The sequence below is a fragment of the Amblyraja radiata genome, chromosome 17 (assembly GCF_010909765.2).
Source record: "Amblyraja radiata isolate CabotCenter1 chromosome 17, sAmbRad1.1.pri, whole genome shotgun sequence".
In the NCBI taxonomy this organism is placed as follows: domain Eukaryota; kingdom Metazoa; phylum Chordata; class Chondrichthyes; order Rajiformes; family Rajidae; genus Amblyraja; species Amblyraja radiata.
The window spans coordinates 27,458,204-27,479,977 of NC_045972.1; the positions used below are offsets into that span (position 1 = coordinate 27,458,204).

At 49.3% G+C, this 21,774-nt stretch overlaps 1 protein-coding gene across 1 annotated transcript in view; it reads right to left on the reverse strand.

Moving 5' to 3' along the window:
* Window positions 1-211: 211 nt before the first annotated feature.
* Window positions 212-21,774, reverse strand: part of cdh16 (cadherin 16) — a 35,376-nt gene continuing 13,813 nt past the window's right edge. The window contains exons 8-18 of the mRNA XM_033035889.1: window positions 21,431-21,562; window positions 19,682-19,832; window positions 18,393-18,614; window positions 16,982-17,058; window positions 15,997-16,188; window positions 14,402-14,649; window positions 12,162-12,286; window positions 5,234-5,458; window positions 4,460-4,576; window positions 3,100-3,216; window positions 212-1,840 (exon numbers count right to left, since the gene is read on the reverse strand). Coding sequence (XP_032891780.1) covers window positions 1,731-1,840; window positions 3,100-3,216; window positions 4,460-4,576; window positions 5,234-5,458; window positions 12,162-12,286; window positions 14,402-14,649; window positions 15,997-16,188; window positions 16,982-17,058; window positions 18,393-18,614; window positions 19,682-19,832; window positions 21,431-21,562 — 1,716 coding nt within the window. The 3' untranslated portion in view covers window positions 212-1,730. The remainder of the gene's footprint in view (window positions 1,841-3,099; window positions 3,217-4,459; window positions 4,577-5,233; window positions 5,459-12,161; window positions 12,287-14,401; window positions 14,650-15,996; window positions 16,189-16,981; window positions 17,059-18,392; window positions 18,615-19,681; window positions 19,833-21,430; window positions 21,563-21,774) is intronic.

Here is a 21,774-nt window from a genome sequence, read left to right on the forward strand (position 1 = left end):
GATATGGGCTAAACACAGTCAAATGGTACTAGTTTAAATGGTGCATCTTGGCTGGCATGGATGAGTTGGGCCAAAGAGCCAGAGGGTCTGTTCCTGTGCTAGATGATTCTATGACTATTTATGAGTGACTGTCTTTAATTTCTGATTTATTTGGGATCTTTCTCAAGTTTTTCATACAGATTCCCATTAATAACGTTATTGAATGAATTTATAAATTTAAAGACATTTATTTGATCATGTTTAGCACAAAGTGCCCCAGTCATTTTATATACGTGACTCTATCACCCCAATCACCACCGATATAGCACCCACTACTACATTCAGAATAATCTCACTCATAATCCATCACCCATGAACTTCACACAAAACATATAACCTCATATATATCACATTACATAACATCTAGATATAAATTGGAAAGGGTGCAGAAAAGATTCAGAAGGAAGTTACCTGGGCTTGTAGGTATGTTACAGCGAGAGGTTGGAGAGGCTGGGACATTTTTCTTTGGAGCGTAGGAGGCTGAGGAGTGACCTTATTGAGGTGTACAAGATCATGAGGGGTATGGATAAAGCGAAAGCTCACAGTCTTTTTCCCAGCGTAGAGGATTCTAAAACTAGAGGGCACAGGCTTAAGGTGAGAGGGAAGAGATTTGAGGGACCTCAGGGGCAGACAGTCTGTATCTGGAACGAGCTGCCAGAGGAAGCTATAGAGGCAGAAACACTTACGACCTTTTGGACAGATATATGAATAGGAAGGGTTGAGAGGGATATGGGCAGTAAATGCAACTAGTATGCCAACTTGGTGAACATCAGCAAATGCCTGTTGGCTTCCCAGGATATTGAGGTTGGGAGACGGGGGAGGAGAGAAGAAGGGTCCAGTCATGGTGCCGCCCATTTCAAAGGAGACACATGGAACTGCAGGTGCTGGAATATGGAGCAAATCACAAAATGCTACAGGGACTCAGCGGGTCAGGCAGCATCTGTGACCCTTCTTCAGACTGATGGAGTGGGGGGGAGAAAGCTGGAAAAGAGAAGTGTGTCCAGGACAAGCCTGGCAAGTGATAGGTGGATACAGACGAGGGGGGTGTGTGATCGGCAAATGGGTGGAGTAAGGCTGGAGGTGTAAAGGAGATAAATGGGTGTCAGATAAAGAGAGGAGAGAAAAAGTGAAATGTAAAACTCTATGGAGGGATGTGGATGAGGGGACGGGGGAGGGGAAAGAGGGGATAAAGGAAAAGGTGGGCCCGGGGATGGGAGATGAGCTTACGGAGGAGGGGAAAGGAGCAGGGAGCGTGGATGGTGGGAGAAATGTGTACGCACGAGGGTGGGGGTGACAGGAAAGGCAGGGGAGGGGAAGGGATATGTTACTTGAAATTGGAGAGGTCAATGTTCACGCTGTCGGGTTGCAACCAGAATATTAGGTGCTGTTCTTGTAGTTTCTGTCGAGCATTACTCTGGCAATAGAGGGGGCTCAGGACAGAAAGGTCAGTGTGTGCCCATTCCATTGCTTCTATCCATTCTTAATCTGTTCAAAGTTGCAAAGCAGGTTGAGTTATGATTGTGATTTAGAAGTCTCTATGAATTTCCAAGCTATTTTTTTTTTTTTTTTTTAAGATACACATTTCCATAATCTCCAAGATCAGCAAGTAAATGAAATGATCAGAGCTGGGCTGCATTCCACACTAGGAGTGGGATGTTCACACCAAGCCTGGTGTTCGCTGGTCTGGGCCTCTATGCTGAGGGGCGTAAAGGGGCTGCTTCCACACTGACATCTCTATTGCTTTTCTTGCGCTGTTTCCTGGTAACAGAGAGATGCACGAGAACGAGGATGAGGGTAAATCCTGTATTTGGGGAGAGAGAGAGAGAGAGAAAGAAGGGTGATGGAGGTCAGGGAGGAAGCAACTGAATAATTGTTTAAGAAGGAACTGCAGATGCTGGAAAATCGAAGGTACACAACAATGCTGGCGAAACTCAGCGGGTTCAGCAGCATCTATGGAGCGAAGGAAATAGGCAATGTTTCGACCCGAAACGTCGCCTATTTCCTTCGCTCCATAGATGCTGCTGCACCCGCTGAGTTTCGCCAGCATTTTTGTGTACCAGCAACTGAGTAAACATGGAGTAATACAAAAGAAATGCAGATGCTGGTTTATACCGCTGGGAAGGAGGGGAAGAGGTTCAGGTGTCATCTCCCACATTCCCGTGCCTGTCCCACGGTCCGCTATCATGTTTTCCTCAACCTCACCTTCCTGCCCCACACATAGTTCTCCCAGTGCCAGAATACCTATCGACCTCCACTGGAGCCTCCATGGTCCTCAGTGTCACTGCTCTCTGAGGGAAGAGGCTTCAACACATCTCTGTCCTGAATGGCCAACCTCATGTAAGTCTGCAATCATCTCTGGCATTGCTCTGGCAGTAGAGGGGGCTCAGGACAGGAAGGTCAATGTGGGCCTATTCCATTGCTTCTATCCAATCTTAACCTGTTCAAAGTGTAATTGTTTAACTAGAAGAACAGCAACTCACACTGTATTCTCTCTCTTTCTGGCTATCATTCTCCTTTCTCTCTCTCTCTCACTAACTTGCTCTCTTTCTCTGTCCTATTCTCTCTGACTTTCTTTCTCATTCTCTCTCTCTAATTTGCTTTTTTTCTCTGACTTCCTCTTTGTCTCTCTCTGACTTACTTTCTCTTTCCCTCTCTGACTTTCTCTCTCTCTCTCTCCGAGGCTCTTTCTCTCTCACTTTCTCCCTCTGACTTACTTTCTCTCTCTCTCTCTCTCTCTGACTTGCTCCTTTCACTCTCTCTGACAATTCTCTCCATCTCCCTCTTGTTCACTCTCTCTCTCTTACTCTTTCTCTGACTTGCTCCCACTTTCTCTCTCTCTGTGTGACATTTCTCACACTCTCTCTCTCTCTCTCTATCTCTCGCTCTCTCTCTCTCTCTCAGATCATTCAGAGCTGCTACTACAAGCCCACCCCTCTATGTTTCCCAACTTGTGGAGCAAATCCAAGCGTTTGACACATACTTCACGGGAACTGTCATTTTTCCAACAAAGTGCTTGGACTGTAATCTATCACAAACTGTTTCTACGTAAATCCCACTCACCAATCACAGCCAGGGTGCCAACAATGGTGCTGACAGTTGTTAAGACAGTCGGTTTGCCTTGAATTGGCTCTATTTCAATCCTGCACTTGCCGTGCGAACTGCAGGTACAAATATTCACTGCAAGGCAAGGTTTAGACAACGTGAGACGCAAAGCCAATGTGGCACAAATACTCAGCAGGTCGGGCAGCATCCATGGGATTCATGTTTCCACTCAATGTTTAGTTTAGTTTATTTATTGTCACGCGCACTGAGTTTACAGTGACCATTCATCACCCGTTCACACTGGTTCTATGCTATCCCACTTTCGCATTCACTCCCTATGCACTAGGGGGCAATTTACAGACGGCCAATTAACCTATAAACCCGCACGTCTTTGGGATGGGGGAGGAAACCAGAGCACCCGGAGGAAACCCACTCAGTCACAGGGAGAGAAAGAAAATTCCACACAGCAACACTTGAGGTCAGAATCACACCCGGAGTCTCTGACACTGTGAGGTAGCAGCTCTACCCGCTGCACCACTGTGCTGCCCAATTTTGTTTAGAAATAACATGTTGTGCAGTTTGTCATGTCAGGTCCAGTATGATTTGACCGGGTAGAAAGCAGCAAAGATTCTCGTACCTTGGTACACGTGACATTAATAAACTAATACCAGAGGAGCCATGATTCAGAAGTGTGTTAATCACCACAAGTTTAGTATTTATGTGACATTAAACATTACACTAAACGTTATTCCCTTTATCCAATAGACACTAAATGCTGGAGTAACTCAGCGGGTCAGGCAGCATCTCTGGAGATAAGGAATAGATGATGTATCAGGTCGAGACCCTTTTTCATACTGTTTTTATCCCATATCCTGTACACTGTGGACGGCTTGATTGTAATCAGGTATAGACTTTCCGTTGACTGGTTAGCACGCGACAAACAAGTTTTTCACTTTACCTCTGTACATAGAAACATACAACATAGAAAATAGGTGCAGGAGGAGGCCATTCAGCCCTTTGAGCCAGCACCGTCATTCATTATGATGATGGCTGATCGTCCCCTATCAATAACCCGTGCCTGCCTTCTCCCCATATCCCTTGACTCCACTAGCCCCCAGAGCTCTATCTAACTCTCTCTTAAATCCATCCAGTGATTTGGCCTCCACTGCCCTCTGTGGCAGGGAATTCCATAAATTCACAACTCTCTGGGTGAAAAAGTTTTTTCTCACCTCAGTCTTAAATGACCTCCCCTTTAGTCTAAGACTGTGGCCCCTGGTTCTGGACTCGCACAACATTGGGAACATTTTTCCTGCACATGTGAGAATAAATTAAAACTAAACTAAAAAAACACTAAAGCAAACACTGCTCCAGGCTTTACCTGGGAGAGTGTCTCTGAGTATCACCGTCGCATCTCCTTCCTCTCTGAGGACTAACGTGACCTGGTGCAAACCTGGATCCACCCAGCTCAGCCCGATGGACAGGAACGCCAGCGTATCTGGAAGAGGAAACATGGACCATCAGCTTATACACCTCGCTAGGCTGCCCATCTAGTTCAGAAACCAGAGCCTGTGAATGGGCTCAGTAACTAGCACAAAGCAGCAAAACCAGCCATAGTTATTTGAGATACTTTGCGGAATCAGGCCCTTCGGCCCACCGAGTCCGTGCCGACCAGCGATCACCCCTTACAGTAACACTATCCTATACACTAGGGACAGTTTACAATTCACAAAAGTCAATTTATGTTAATCTACAAACCTGCTCGTCTTTGGAATGTGGGGGAAACCGGAGCACCCGGAGAAAACCCATGTGGTCAGAGAGAGAATGGAGAAACTCTGTACAGATAGCACCCATATAATCAGGACCTACATTTATTCGGGCAAGTTAAAGGTCCTAGATGTAGACTCAAGAACTGCAGATGTTAGTTTACAAAGAAAAAGACAAAAGTGTTGGAGTAACTCAGCGGGTCAGGTAGCATCTCTGGAGAAGTCGGATAGGTGACGTTTTGGGCCGGGACCCTGATCCAGACTGACCTAGACCACCTAGATGTTTGGTAACACTTCTCCTGACTCTGGGAAGGAGTGGTGCCCTCAGCCTGGGTCCCACAGATGTTGTCGCTGCCAGGGATTACCCATGGTCTGTACACCTTCCTCACCATTCCTTTGATCGAGCTTCCACTTCCGTTGCTCCATGGGATGGCCATCGAGGGAGAGAGTGGCCATCCTGGCCCCGTGAGACACGGTGACGGAGATTGACTGCTCTTCTCTCCGTGGGGTGCACAGGAAAGTTCCAGAATAGACCAGCAATGGGCCAGGAGGAGCCACTCGGAGTTCAGCGACGTGGACCACCAGGTATGTGGTGACAAACAGGCTCGGGTCATCTACAGAGAAAATGGAGATACCATCACTAGATCGACAGGATATTAGTATTGGCTTTTTGTAGTGTTATTTTTTGTTTGGATTTATGTATATGTATGTGCAGAGATGTATATGTATGTATATGAATATATATATATATTATGTGTGTGCGTGTAGGAAGGAACTACAAGATATGATGCTGTGTCCCGCTGAGACTCTCCAGCATTTTGTGTCTTTTTTTAGATACAATTATATATTATAACTTTTATATATTACCTTGTTTGTATATTATAACAGTTATCTATATACAGTGCCTTCAGAAAGTATTCAGATCCCTTCATTTTATCCACATTTTGTTACGTTACAGCCTTATTTTAAAATGGATTAAATTCATTTTTTAAATTATAAATCTACACAATATCGCATAATGAAGAAGCGAAAACAGATGTTTCGAATTTTTTGCAAAGTAATTAAAAATAAATAACTGAAATATCACATTTACATAAGTATTCAGACCCTTTGCTATGACACTCAAAATTGAGCTTCTGTTCATCCTGTTTCCATTGATTATCCTTGAGATGTTTCTACAACTTAATTGGAGCCCACCAGTGGTAAATTAAATTTATTGGACATGATTTGGAAAGGCACACACCTGTCTATATAAGGTCCCACAGTTGACAGTGCATGTCAGAGCAAAAACCAAGCCATGAAGATGAAGGAATTTTCTGGTCCCTCTAGAGATGTTCGATCGTAAACCTCCGAGACAGGATTGTGTCGAGACACAGATCTGGGGAAGTGTATAAAACAATTTCTGCAGCATTGCAGATCCCAAAGAGCACAGTGGCCTCCGTCATTCTTAAATGGAAGAACTTTAGAACCACCAGGACCCTTCATAGAGCTGGCCGCCCGGCCAAACTGAGCAATCGGGGGAGAAGGGCCTTAGTCAGGGTGGTGACCAAGAACCTGATGGTCACTCTGACAGAGCTCCAGAGCTCCTCTGTGGAGATGGGAGAATCTTCCAGAAGGACAACTATATCTGCAGCACTCCACCAATCAGACCTTTATGGTAGAGTGGCCAGACGGAAGCCACTCCTCAGTAAAAGGCCCATGTCAGCCCACTTGGAGTTTGCCAAAAGGCATGAGAAACAAGATTCTCTGGTTTGATGAAACAAAGATTGAACTCTTTGGCCTGAATGACAAGCGTCACATCTGGAGGAAACCAGGCACCGCTCATCACCTGGCCAATACCATACCTACGGTGAAGCATGGTGGTGGCAGCATCATGCGGTGGGGATGTTTTTCAGCGGCAGGAACTGGGAGACTAGTCAGGATCAAGGGAAAGATGAACGGTGCAAAGTACAGAGTGATCCTTGGTGAAAACCTGCTCCAGAGCGTTCTGGAGCTCAAACTGGGGGGAGGTTCACCTTCCAACAGAACAACGACCCTAAGCACACAGCCAAGACAATGCAGTAGTGGCTTTATGACAAGTCTATGAATGTCCTTGAGTGGCCCAGCCAGAGCCCGGACTTGAACCCGATCGAACATCTCTAGAGGGACCTGAAATAGCTGTGCATCGACGCTCCCCATCTAACCTGACAGATCTTGAGAAATCTGTAGAGAAGAATGGGAGAAATTACCCAAATACAGGTGTGTTAAGCTTGTAGTATCATACCCAAGAACAATTGAGGCTGTAATCGCTGCCAAAGGTGCCTCAACAAAGTACTATGTAAAGGGTCTGAATAATTATGTAAATGTGATATTTCAGTTATTTATTTTTAATTTCTTAGCAAACATTTCTAAACACCTGTTTTCGCTTCTTCATTCTGGGGTGTTGTGTGTAGATTGATGATAAAAAACTTTTAATACATTTTAAAATAAGGCTGTAACGTAACAAAATGTGAAAAAAAGTGAAGGGGTCTGAATACTTTCTGAATGCCCTGTACTTATGAAACTGTCATCTTGTATGTATGTATGTATGTATGTATGTATGTATGTATGTGTGTATGTGTCTGTGTATTTGTATATTTGGCAAAACGCTACGCGGTAGCGCTGAAAAATTTCCACATTCTTACTCACATTTTTCCCGTCCACGCCATAATCAGGTTCCCTTCAGATTCTATATTTCACATTATTGATGATTCAAGTTTTAAAGAAGTCAACTTTAACAAGATTTTTATTGTTAAAATCCTTCCTGTCGGCTTCCAACAAACTTCGATATAAAGTTGCAATCCACCAACTTTTCATCTGAATGGGCTTATCACAGACCTCCACCTGACATTTGCAACAATGTTGCCATTATAGCTCCTGGCAGGACAGGAGGGAGAGGGTCAATTGGTATTGCAATTGTGGAAGTGGAATTGGAATTTTATTTTGAAGTCCAGTGCTGGCGGAGGCTGGTGAGTGCTGCAATCTTATGTTCGGCAACGCATTGAGTTGGGGGACCACGCCTCCCGTGGGGGTATGGGTTAGTGGTGCAATATTGCGTTGGGGAACGGGTTGCGTTGGGGGACCAGGCCTCCCATGTGACATGGACCCAATGGGTCCCAGTTGGTCTAGTATATATATATAAAACTTTTTAATTTTACATATTCTGTTGTGCTGCTGCAAGTAAGAATTTCATTGTTCATGTCTGGGACATGTGACAACACTCTTGACTCTTGCAGGGTGAGTCAGCAGGATTAAAGCACCAAAGATAGAGACAAAATGCTGGAGTAATTCAACGGCTTAGGCCGCATCTCCGGAGATAAAGGTTGGGTGATGTTTCGGATCTTTGTGTGAAGAAGGGTTCCGACCAGAAACATCGACCATCCTTTATCTCCAGAGATACTGCAGTCCCATTACTCCAGCACTTTATGTCTATCATTGGTATAAATCAGCAACTGCAGTTCCTTCCTACACTGGATGAAAGCACCACTGGGCTTCCGTTTAGTGGGTCTGACGCATTCTAACTGGTCTAGTCCCGCTCCACCCACTAACTAAGGGCAAGCAGCCCGTGACCTTCCACCTTTGACCTGAATTGTTTCTCTCCCTCCACATACGCTGACTGACCTGCCAAGTATTTCCAGCTCATTCCAGATACGGGCTACCATCTGTATGAAAGCGTTGTCCCTGTGGTTTCTATTTGTTAGTTTTAGTTTTTGAGATACAGCGTGGAAACAGGCCCTTCAGCCAGTGAGTCCACGGCAACTAGCGATCACCATATACTAATTCTATCCTACACACTCGGGACAATTTACAGAATCCAATAAACTTAAAAACCCACACGTTTTTCTCTACAACTCTCCCCTCTCATTTTCATCTTATGCCCCCTAGTTTTAGAATCTCAGCCTCTTACACTCCAAAGAAAAATGTCCCTGCCTATCCAACCTCTCCCTGTAACACAAGCCCCTGAGCCCGGGTGAGTGGGAGGGGAGGGGGAGCGGGTGCCTCAGTTTGAGGGAGATTCCTACAGCCTGTCACACAGGCACGCTGCACCAGTCAAGAGGTACAGAAGTGTGAAAACGCACAGCTCCAGATTCAAGGGACAGTTTCTTCCCAGCTATTATCAGGCAACTGAACCACCTATTAACAACTAGAGAGCGGTCCCGACCTACCATCTACCTCATCAGAGACCCTCTTATCCATAATCGGACTTTACAGGACTTCATCCTGCACTAAACGTTATTCCCTTTATCCTGTATGTCTGTACACTGTGGACGGCTTGATTGTAATCATGTGTTGTCTTTCCGCTGACTGGATAGCACACAACAAAAGCTTTTCACAGTACCTTGGTACACGTGATAAAAAACTAAACTAAACCAGCGTTACTTGAGCACCTGGCTCAGTAACCAGCCAGTGGAGTTTGTATGTTCTCCCCGTGACCGCGTGGGTTTTCTCTGGGTGCTCCGGTTTCCTCCCACGTCCCAAAGACGTGCGGGGTTTGTAGGTTGATTCAGCTGAGAGTTTGACAGGCCGTTGAATGTGGTGAAGTGGAGCCAGGATAAGCGGTGGGATCTGCTCTTTGTAGGCGCGTTCCTGGACAGTGGCATCATTGTCAGCTCAACACTGCAGGGTTTCCATGCCGACGCCTCACAGTTTGTTTTATCACCATTCAAGTAACTAACACACTCACACACTCAGACCACAGCCAGTGACTCCCACTTGCCAAGCTTGACACCAGGATGAAATGTCTCCAGGTTTATGCACCCAGTCTTATACCCAGGGCAGGGGAATCAAAAACTAGACGGCACAGGTTTAAGGTGAGAGGGGCAAGATGTAAAATGACACATGCACTGGTATTAATTGAAGATACATTTCAGAATGATCTAACACGAGACGATCTAAAGCAAACCTACTGTACTTAGGTACCCTGACAGTAAAGTACCATTGAACCATCAAACCTTTCCACACAGAGGCTATTGGGTATATGGAATTAATTGCCAGAGGAGGTAGTTGGGGCAGGTACAATAACAACATTTAAAAAAATCATTTGAACAGATACTTGTATAATAGGAAATCTTTGGATATGGGGCAAACTTGGCAAATGGGACTAGCTTAGATCAGTCTGCATAGATGATTCTGTTTCTGTGCTGTCTGGCTATGACTTTTTTTTGTTTCTCCTCTCCGTCTCTTTCAGCTTAACAGCTTTTCCCTCTCACTCTGTTTCTCTTCCCCCCCCCCCCTTTCCCCTCTTTTTTCTCTGTCTCCCTCTCTCACTCCACCCTCACCCATTTTTCTTCCCTCCTCTCTACCCTATCTCTGTCTCTGCCTCTCTCTCCGTCTCTTTCTGTTTATCTCTCTCTCTCCTGTTTCTCTCTGTCTCTGTCTGTTCTCTCTCTCTCCCCCTCTCACTCTGGCTCTGTCTCTCTCTCTCTCTCTCAGCTTCTTGTGTTAGGTCATTCTGAATTCTATCTTCAATTAATACCAGTAGTGAGTGAGTGAGTGAGTGAGTGAGTGAGTGAGTGAGTGAGTGAGTGAGTCATTCTGTGAGGCTGATGGGAAGGCAGGTTACAGTAAACAGGAGACACAAAGTGCTGGAGTCATTCAGCGGGTCAGGCAGCATCTCTGGAGGACATGGATAGGTGACATAGTGGTCGGAAGAAAGCTGGACAAGAGGTGGGGGTGGGGCAAAGCCCAGGGACCTTGCAGTGCGAAGAAAGGTCACGACCTGAAATGCCATCCATCCATTTTCTCCAGAGATGCTGCTTGACCCGTTGCATTGCCCCAGCACTTTGTGTCTATCTTCGGTGTAGAGCAGCATCCGCAGTGCTTTGTTTCCTCGTTCACCGTGGGTGGCTGAGGGAGTGGGTCTCTAACGCTGCCTGGGCCATGAAGCAAGCAGCAGCTGCCCGTTGAACACGGGGAGCCATCTTCCCACCGAGACGTCCCTGTCTGACAGCGCTGGAACAGCTGCTGCTGGGAGAGTGCTGTCCCCCGGGGTAACGCTTCACGTCACCGCCACTCTTCCCCGAGTCTCGGTAACCCCCTTGGGGTAGACTCCATCCTCCATTGGGAGAGAGCTGGAGGCATAACTACATCAACAATCCAGGGACTCAGGGACAGCTTCTTCCCCTCTGTTATCAGGCTTCTGAACGGTCCTTCCATAAGCTAGGGCACAGTCCGATTCACCTCTACCCCATTGCGGACATTGGACTTTGTCTCCGGAATTAATGCGCTACAACGCTGAGAACTATATTCTGCACTCTGTATTTCCCCTTTGCTCTACCTGTTGCACTTTAGTCTGACGATTGTATTTATGTAACATGGTGTATCTGATCTGATCTGATCCGCACACATGACAATAATAAAGCCACATCTCAAAGACATGTGAGTTTGTAGGTTAATTTGCCCTCGGTAAATTGCCCCTAGTGTGTAGGGAGCGGATGAGAAAGTGGGATAATGTAGAACTAGTGTGAATGGGTGATCGATGGTGGGCGTGGACTAGGTGGGTCGAAGGGGTCGTTTCCATGCCGTATCTCTAAACTAAACCTAAACCTGATACAGGCGGCACAGTGACCCAGCGGCTCCAGCTGCTGTATCACAGTGACAGAGAATCGGGTTCGATCCTGAAATTGGGTGCTGCCTGTGTGGAGTTTGCACGTTCTCCTTGTGACTATGTGAGTTTCGTCCGGTTGCTCCAGTTTCCTCCCACATCCCATTGACGTGCGGGCTTGGTAGGTTTTGGAGTGTAGACAGTCTATCTGTCTGAGTAGATGTCCTTCTGAGTAAGTAGATGTCTGTCTGAGTGAGGAGACGTCCGTCTGTGAGTATAGGCAGTCCATCTGGGAGTGTAGCCAGTCCGTCTGGGAGTATAGGCAGACTGTCTGGGAGTGTAGTCAGTCCGTCTGGGAGTATAGGCAGACTGTCTGGGAGTGTAGTCAGTCCGTCTGGGAGTATAGGCAGACTGTCTGGGAGTGTAGCCAGTCCGTCTGGGAGTATAGGCAGACTGTCTGGGAGTGTAGTCAGTCCGTCTGGGAGTATAGGCAGACTGTCTGGGAGTGTAGTCAGTCCGTCTGGGAGTATAGGCAGACTGTCTGGGAGTGTAGTCAGTCCATCTGGGAGTATAGGCAGACTGTCTGGGAGTGTAGTCAGTCCGTCTGGGAGTATAGGAAGTTCGTTTGGGAGTGTAGTGAGTCAGTTAGGGTGAGCAGGTAGTCCGTCTGGGAGTGTTAGACATCTGTCTGTGACAGTGAGCATGCCGTCTGCTCTGCGGAGCCACGTCTGCGGGGCCACTGAGCGTCTCCTCACCTCCATCCTCTGCCCAGACCTGCAGACGGTAGCTGCGGGCAGCAGGGGGCCGGCCCTGAACGGTCACCTCCCCAGATGTTGCTCCCACCGACAGCCAGTTCCCAGACTCGTTGTTCAGACGGTACCTGCAGAGGGCAGGAGTAGGTGGTTAGTCCGGGGCCAGTGACCCCCACTCTTCCCATCTCCGGGGACTCTGTGATAAACCTGGCACATTGTTTATACTGGAACCATGGGATCTACCCGGCTGTGGTGCCTAAAACACAGTCTGGGAGGAAACGTGCAGGGAAACATTTTGATCACAGTGTTAGTTTCATCACCGTGTTATAGGAAAGATGTTGTCAAGCTGGGAAGAGCGCAGAGAAGATTTACCAAGGATGTTGCCAGGACTCAAGAGTCTGAGCTGGAAGGAGAGGTTGAGCAGACAAGGACTTTATTCCTTAATAGGAACCAGAGTGGTAACATCTTGTTTACACATTGGGTGGTGGGTGTATGGAACAAGCTGCTGGAAGAGTTAGTTGAAGCAGGAATTATCGCAACGTTTCTGAGACATTTAGACAGGTATATGGATAGGATAGGTTTAGAGGGATATGGGCCAAACGGTAGGCAGGTGGGACTAGTGTAGATAGGACATGTTGGTCGGCATGGGCAAGTAGGGCTGAAGGGCCTGTTTCCATATGGTATGACTATGAAATCAGTTAAACAGGATTAGTGAAGGTGAATCAGTCCAAAGGATTATCCCGGGGATGAATGAGTTAACATATGATGAGGGTTTGACGGCACTGGGCCTGTACCTGCTGCCGTTTACAAGCATGACGGGGGGGACCTTATTGAAACTTACCAAATAGTGAAAGGCCTGGATAGATGTGGAGAGGATGTTTCCACTAGTGAGAGTCTTGGACCAGAGGACACAGCCTCAGAATAAAAGGACATACCTTTAGAAAGGAGATGAGGAGGAATTTCTTCAGTCAGAGGGTGGTGAATCTGTGTAATTCATTGCCACAGACTTCGGTGGAGGCCAGGTCAATGGATATTTTTAAAGCGGACATTGACAGATTCTTGATCAGTAAGGGCGTCAAACGTTAAGGCAGGAGGGGTTGAGAGGGAAAGATAGATCAGCCATGATTGTAAGGCGGAGTAGACTCGATGGTCCAAATGGCCTAATTCTGCTCCTGTGTTAAATACTAGAGGGCATAGCTTTAAGGCGAGAAGGGAAAAGTTTAAAGGAGATCTCCAGGGAAAGTTTTTTTTAAACAGAGAGTATTGGGTGTCACGAACATGCTGCCAGGGGTGGTGATGAAGGCAGATACAAGAGTGGCCTATAAGAAACCTTTGAATATGCACATGGATATGCAGGGAATGGAGGGATGTGGCAGATACGAGGTGGTCTTGGCATTAATTTTGGCACAGACATCGTGGGCCGAAGGGCCTGTTCCTGTGCAGTACTGCTCAGTTCTAGATGAGAAGGGCAGAGTTTAAAGAGGATGTACGGGGAAGGTTGATTTTACACAGAGGATGGTGGGAGACATGGAACGCGCTGCCAGAAATGGGGGTGGGGGAGATATACAACAGCGATTTTTTTCAAGAGACTTTAAGATACTGTAGGCACATGGATAGGCAGGGAATGGAGGGATATAGGTCATGTGCAGGCAGAGGAGATAAGTTTAATGGCATCAGGTCCGACGCAGACACTGTGGGGCGAGAATTCCTGCGCTATACTGTTCTATATCCTACTTATACTGTAAGTCATTTAAAATTAACCCAGCATGTTAACCCAGTTTTATTATACATTTGGATTATTAAGTATGTCTAGGAGGTGTGGAGGATGAGATTGGGTTAACTTGGCATAATGAACGGCATGGACATTGTGGGCCGAAGGGCCTGTACTGTTTCATGATCTACAATGGTGGCAGGGAGACACAGCTAAGGGTGCAAGAAGGAACGACAAATGCTGGTTTATACCAAAGATAGACACAAAGTGCCGGAGTAACTCAGCGGGTCAGGCAGCATCCCTGGAGAACATGGATAAGTGGCGTTTCGGCTTGGAACCCATCTCCAGTTTGCCAGTCTGAGGAAGGGTCCCGCCCTGAAACGCCACTTATCCATGTTCTCCAGGGATGCTGCCTGACCCGCAGAGGTACTCCAGCACTTTGTGTCCATCTTCAGAGCCCAGGCAAGGAGCGGGTAGAGGGGGCGGTGTTGCCGTTGCCAGGGTGAGCCGACGTGTCGCGGAGTTTCCTCACCGTATGGGGGTTGCCACAGAATCGGGGTCCCGAGCCTGCAGGGTCAGTAAGACGGTGCCGGGCGGCACCTCGCGGGACACGTTGACCTCGTACGCTGCCCGCGGAAACTCCGGCCTCTCGTTCACATTCTGCAAGTGGACAGAGAGGGTGGTGGTGGAGCTGGCTCCGTATTCCCCATCCTCCAGCTCCTCCATGTTCCTGGCACTCACCACCAGGCAGTACTCACTCACCGCATCAAAGTCTAGGCGCTGGGGACACAAACAGTACAGTGTCACCCCTCAGTACCTCCCCTCCCACAGTGCGGCGCTCCCTCACCCCACCCCCCCTCTCCTCACCGCCCCTCCTTCACCGCCCCTCCCCCCTCTCCTCACCGCCCCTCCCCCCCCTCACCGCCCCTCCTTCACCGCCCCTCCCCCTCTCCTCACCGCCCCTCCCCCCCTCACGCCCCCTCCCCCCCCTCACCGCCCCTCCCCTCACCGCCCCTCCCCCCCCTCACCGCCCCTCCTTCACCGCCCCTCCCCCCTCTCCTCACCGCCCCTCCCCCCCCCTCACCGCCCCTCCCCCCCCTCACCGCCCCTCCCTCACCACCCCTCCCCCCTCTCCTCACCGCCCCTCCCCCCCCTCACCGCCCCTCCCTCACCACCCCTCCCCCTCTCCTCACCGCCCCTCCCTCACTGCCCCTCCCTCCTCCTCACCGCCCCTCCCTCACTGCCCCTCCCCCCTCTCCTCACCACCCCTCCCTAAGGAGGAAGGGGTGGGAGAGAGAGAGTGGGGGAGAGAGAGAGGGAGAGAGAGGGAGGGAGAGGGGGGAGAGGAAGAATGAGGGGGAGGGGAGAGAGGGGAGAGAGAGGGAGAGAGGGAGAGAGGGAGAGAGTAGAGCGAGAGAGGGAGAGAGGGAGGAGAGGGAGAGAGGGTAGAGACGGAGGGGAGAGAGGGAGCAGAGAGAGGGCGAGAGGGATGAGAGGGAGAGAGGGAGAGAGAGGGAGAGAAGCAGAGAGGGAGAGAGGGAGAGAGAGAGTGAGAGGGAGAGAGAGAGGGGGAGAGAGAGAGGGAGAGGGGGAGAGAGGGAGAGAGGAGGAGGGAGAGATGGAGTGGGAGGGAGAGAGAGGGAGAGAGAGGGAGAGAGGGAGGGAGAGAGGGAGAGGGGGAGAGAGAGAGGGAGAGAGGGAGAGAGAGAGAGAGAGAGAGAGAGAGAGAGAGAGAGAACCCTTGACACCCTAACTAATCAAGAATCCTTCAATCTGCGCTTTAAAAATACCCAATGCCTTATCCGTCTGTTTATTCCACAGATTCACCACCCTCTGACGAAAATAATTCCTCCTCATCTCCATTTCAAAGTCTGTGGTGCAAACCCAGACAGTTGGCAGTTCAGAGTTTAATTGGCTGTTGTAGTGTTCAATAGCTTGATGGTTGCAGGGAAGAAGCTGTTCCTGAACCCGGACTTTGGAGTTTTCCGGCTCCTGCATCTGCAGCTTGGAAGTGGGGAAATCGAGTGGGAAAGAGGGAAGGAGTTGGCGAGGAGCAAAATGCCCAAGAGAGTAACAGGAGGGGGCAGAGAGATGGGGAGTGTGGTGTGGACACAGAGGGTGTGATACCTTGCGCAGTATCAGCTTCCCAATGTTGCTCTGTCCGCCCTGGACTATTCCGAACCGCTGGCCTTCATTCCCGGATTCGAGTGCGTACGTAATGAGCCAGGCATCAGACGTGTTGAAGTCAGCATCGCTGGCACTGAGGTTGGTGATGACGTGACCAATGCCAGTGTCCTCTGGTACGTTGAACGGTCCGTACTGTAGGAGAGCAGGGGACATGGTCAGCTCGCCCGACCGGCAGGCCAGCAACTCACGGGCCAGTGGTACGGTGTAACCGACATCATCATCAGCCCTTTAGTCGTTTAGTTTAGTTTATTATTATCACGCATTGCGTGCTGTCCAGTCAACAGGAAGACTACACATGATTACAATCGAGCCGTCCACAGTGTACGGATACAGGATAAAGGGAATGACGTTTAGTGCAAGATAAAGTCCAGTTATGTCCGATTAAAGATAGTCCAAGGGTCTTCAACGTGGTAAATGGGAGGTCAGGACCACTCTCTAGTGGTGATAGGATGCCTGATTTACTGGTAAATCTTCTCCGCACTCTTTCCAGATTGCCTGACAACAGCTGGGCAGAAACTGTCCCTGAATCTAGGGGAATGCATTTTCACACGTCTGTACACCTTGCCTGATGGGAGAGGAGAGAAGAGGGAGTGACCTGGGTGAGACCCATCCTTGAATATGCTGGTGGCCTGGCTGAGAAAAGGTGAAGTGTAGACAAAGTGAAGATGTCTACTCTGTGCTGCCCTGTTTCAAGAGTGTGTGATGGGACAGTGTTATGGGAGCTGCACTCTGTGTCTGGCCCCAAGGCGCATGTGATGGGACAGTGTTATGGGAGCTGCACCCTGTGTCTGGCCCCAGGCGCGTGTGATGGGACAGTGTTATGGGAGCTGCACTCTGTGTCTGGCCCCAGGCGTGTGTGATGGGATGGTGAGGAGTAGATTTGAGTCTGAGATTTACAGATCCATCTCAATGGTAAAACCTGTACCTGTCGCTGGGAGAACTCAGGGGCATGGTCGTTCACCTCATCCACATCCACTATGACAGTGCACGTACTCGACAGGCCTGTGAATAAAACAGCAGCGTTAGTGTGGACCATCGATATACCCCAAATGTCGCCTGTCCATTCCCTCCACAGATGCTGCCTGAGCCACTGAGTTCTGAGGAAAGACATTCTTGCCATAGAGGGAGTGCAGAGAAGGTTCACCAGACTGATTCCTGAGATGTCAGGACTTTCATATGAAGAAAGACTGGATAGACTCGGCTCGTACTCGCTAGAATTTAGAAGATTGAGGGGGAATCTTATAGAAACTTACAACATTTTTAAGGGGTTGGACAGGCTAGATGCAGGAAGATTGTTCCCGATGTTGGGGAAGTCCAGAACAAGGGGTTACAGTTTAAGGATAAGGGGGAAATCTTTTAGGACCGAGATGAGAAAAACATTTTTCACACAGAGAGTGGTGAATCTGTGGAATTCTCTGCCACAGAAGGTAGTTGAGGCCAGTTCATTGGCTATATTTAAGAGGGAGTTAGATGTGGCCCTTGTTGCTGAAGGTATCAGGGGGTATGGAGAGAAGGCAGGTACAGGATACTGAGTTGGATGATCAGCCATGATCATATTGAATGGCGGTGCAGGCTCAAAGGGCTGAATGGCCGACTCCTGCACCTATTTTCTATGTTTCCTCCAGCACTGTGTGTTTGGCTCCCCCTGGATTCACATTGTTGGTCTCCCTCCATCAATGTCCAACCGAGCTCCCACAACCCATGGACTTCCTTCTCCATGGAGATGTCTCAATGCTATCTCACATGGACGTGGCTGCAGACCTGTCCCCGTGAAACGCACTCGCTGCTACCCCAAGTGCCAACACAATCAACGACCGCTCTCACCACTGTCGTTCCCTCTTTAGACATACAGCACAGAAACAGGCCCTTCGGCCCACCGAGTCAGTGCCAACCAGCAATCACCCCGTACACTGGCACTATCCTACACACTAGGGACAATTTACAATTTTACCAAAGCAATTTAACCGACAAGCCTGTACTTCTTTGGAGTGCGGGAGGAAACCGGCGCACCAGGAGAATACCCACGCGGTCACAGGGAGAACGCACTAACTCTGTACAGACAGCACCTAAGGTCAGGATCAAACCTGGGTCTCTGGGGCTGTGAGGCTGTAACTCTACCGTCGCGTCAATGTGCCACCATCACTAGTACCAAGGTACAGTAAAAGGCTTTTTTATTGCGTGTTATCCAGTCAGCAGAAAGACTAAACACGATTACAATCGAGTTGTCCACCGTGTGCAGATGCAGGATAAAGAGAATCGCCTTCCGTGCAAGATAAAGTCCAGTAGAGTCTGATCCAGTGTGTGCAGTGCCCGGTGCCTCCGGTCCCAGTGCTTACCTCCCTCTGCTCCGGCAAGGTCGGCTACCTCCACCAGGAGGCGGTAGGTGAGTGAGCTGTAGTCTGTCATGTCTCTGGCGAGGGTGACCTTCCCGTCACCGTCCATTGTGAACAGGGGCTCCGGATCCTCAGGCTCCTGCCCGAGCTGTCGGAAAGTGAACTGTCCGTTCTCAGTCGAAGGGTCATCCTCATCTTCTCCCCTCAGCTGAACTATGCAGGCGCCTGGAAAATATTAAACTTTAGAGATACAGCGTGAAAACAGGCCCTTAGCCCACCAAGTCCATGCTGACCATCGATTGCCTGTACACTAGTTGTATCCCACACGCTGGGGACAATTTACAGAGGCCAATTAACCTGCAAACCTGCACGTCTTTCAATAGTTCAATGGTTCTTTATTGGTAACAAATGCAACTGCACAGTGAAATTATTTTTGCATATATTACACACGCAGGTGTCTCCATGTATTGGAGCCATTTCCAAATGTGGGATGTGACAGGAAACCGGAGCACGCAGAGAAAACACACACAGTCACAGGGAGAATGTGCAAATTCTGTACAGACAGCACCCGAGGTCACAATCGAACCCGGGACTCTGACACTGTGAGGCAGTGGCTCTACCATCGTGCCGCCTCAAAGGATGAGCAAGTTACAGAATGGGAGCAGTGTGCGTTGGAGGAGTCCCTGCGCTGGGGATCAAACTCAAGTATAATAGGCAGGGCAAAGGGGAAGATACAACAAACATAAACCTCAGCCCAAATCATTGGGTATTTTTAAAGTAGAGATTGATAGGTTCTTGATTAGTAAGGGCATCACAGGTTACGGGGAGAAGGCAGGAGGATCGATTTAGAGATACAGCGCGGAAACAGGACCTTCAGCCCATCGATTCCACGCTGACCAGTGATCACCCAGTATACTAGCAAATATCCTACACATTAGGGACAATTTACAGGGGGGCCAATTAACCTACAAAACTGTACATCTTTGAAATATGGGAGGAAATCGGTGCACACAGAGGAAACCCACGCAGTCACGGGGAGAACGTGCAAACTCCACACGGTCAGCACCCGAGGTCAGGATCGAACCTGGGACTCTGCCGCTGTGAGGCAGTAACTCTTGCGTTGCACCACTGTGCTGACCTCTGATCAGCCATGATTCAATGGTGGGGCAGATCCGATGGGCTGAATGGCCTAATTCTGCTTCTATGTCATAGTTATATAGAATGCAAGCCTTGCTTTGGTCACCCTTCACTGCGACGAGTGGCCGGCGTTACGCTGCCATACGCGGACCCACCTTTCCTCCTGTGCTCCGTTACGAAGGCGAGGTGAATCTCTGGGGAACAGACGGGTGCGTTGTCGTTCTCATCCATCACCATCACCTGTAGCTCCAGCGGCTCGGCGTACAGGTCCCCCGCATAGTCCAGCGCCGAGACCGACAGCCGGTACTGTAGGGGAAACCGCCATGCTGTCACCGGCCCACACCAGCCCCATAGACCGTACCACACGGTGTCACCATCCCAGCATCCCCGTCTCCTTCCACACTCTCCCCCTCCCTCCCTCCCTCCACACACTCCCTCCCTCTCTCCCTCCACACTCTCCCTCCCTCCACACTCCCCTCCATTCCATATCAATATCCCTCCATTCTCTGCATATCCATGTCACTATCTAAGAGTCTCCTAAATGCCACTCATATATGCCTCCACCACCACTCCTGGCAGCACGTTCTACTCCAAATGAGAGCTCACCAAGTCCTTTAAACCAGCAAAGTGACATCCTGACTCTTATACTCAATGCCCCGACCGATGACGTCAAGCATACACCCACCGTATGCCTTCCTCACCGCTCTGTCTAGATGTTGCCACTTTCAGGGCATTTACAGGCCTGTTAAATGGCAGCAAGCAAGAACTTCAATGTTCCATTGCCAGTACATGTGACAAACCTCACCTGTTACCCCTTGAAACCCCAACCCCTGCATGTCCTGGGATGTCAGGACTTTCATATGAAGAAAGACTGGATAGACTCAGCTTGTACTCGCTAGAATTTGGAAGATTGAGGGGGGATCTTATAGAAACTTACAAAATTCTTAAGAGGGTGGACAGGCTAGATGCAGGAAGATTGTTCCCGATGTTGGGGAAGTCCAGAACAAGGGGGTCACAGTTTAAGGATACGGGGGAAATCCTTTAAAACCGAGATGAGAAGAACTTTTTTCACACAGAGAGTGGTGAATCTCTGGAACTCCCTGCCACAGAGGGTAGTCGAGGCCAGTTCATTGGCTATATTTAAGAGGGAGTTAGATGTGGCCCTTGTGCTAAAGGGATCAGGGGGTATGGAGAGAAGGCAGGTACAGGATACTGAGTTGGATGATCAGCCATGATCATATTGAATGGCGGTGCAGGCTCGGAGGGCCGAATGGCCTACTCCTGCACCTATTTTCTATGTTTCCATGTTTCTATGTTACTTGTTTTCCCCCCTTCCCCCTCCCCCCCCTGCATGCTCTCCTCCCAGTCACACACCGCCCCAACATGAAACATCCTCACTCTTCCTTCATGATTAAAGGGTCACTCATTTTTTCTCTCTCTCTCTCTTTCTCTCTCTCTTTTTCACTCTACCTCTCTTCTCTCTGTATCTCTCTATGTATATCTCACCCCTCTTTCAATCTTTCCCTTTCTTTCTCTCTGTCTCTCTCTCACTCTCTCCCCCTTTCTCTCTCTCTATTCTTTCATTCTCTCACACACTCTCTCTCGCTATCTCTCTCTCTCTCTCTCTCTCTCTCTCTCTCACACAACCAGGTACATGGGTAGGGTGTAGAGGGATATTGGCCAAATGCAGGCAGTGGGACTAGCCCAGTTTGCCAACTTGGACAAGTTGGGCTGAAGGGCCTGTGTCCGTGTTCAGTGTGATAACAGGCTCTTCGGCCCACCTTGTCTATGCCGACCACATTAGCATACTGGGCTAGTCTCATTTGGGCCCAGAGCTGCACTCTTGTTTCCACGGGGCCAGCACAGGCCAATGTGTGAGTGATCTCCGCGGGTCTGCCGCTTACCTCCGGCTGTTCCTCGTGGTCCAGGGGCTGGTTCAGGCTGATGCTTCCTCGCTCGCTGATGGTGAAGAGCCCGTGGGGGGCGGGGGGCTGCGACTCCAGCTGGTAGCGGACCCGCTCCCCGTTCCAGCGGACCTATGGACACGGGGACAGAGACGGAGAGGTCACCCCCTCCCCACTGGACATCCCCCCCGGCGCACGCCATCCCCCTGCTCACCCCTTCACTGCCGCTCATCTCCGCACTCCCTCACCCTCCCTTCACCTACCTTCCCTCCCCTCACCTCTCACTTCCCTCACTCCCCCTTTCCGTCCCTTCCTCCCTCCATGCCCTTACCCACCTCCCCCCC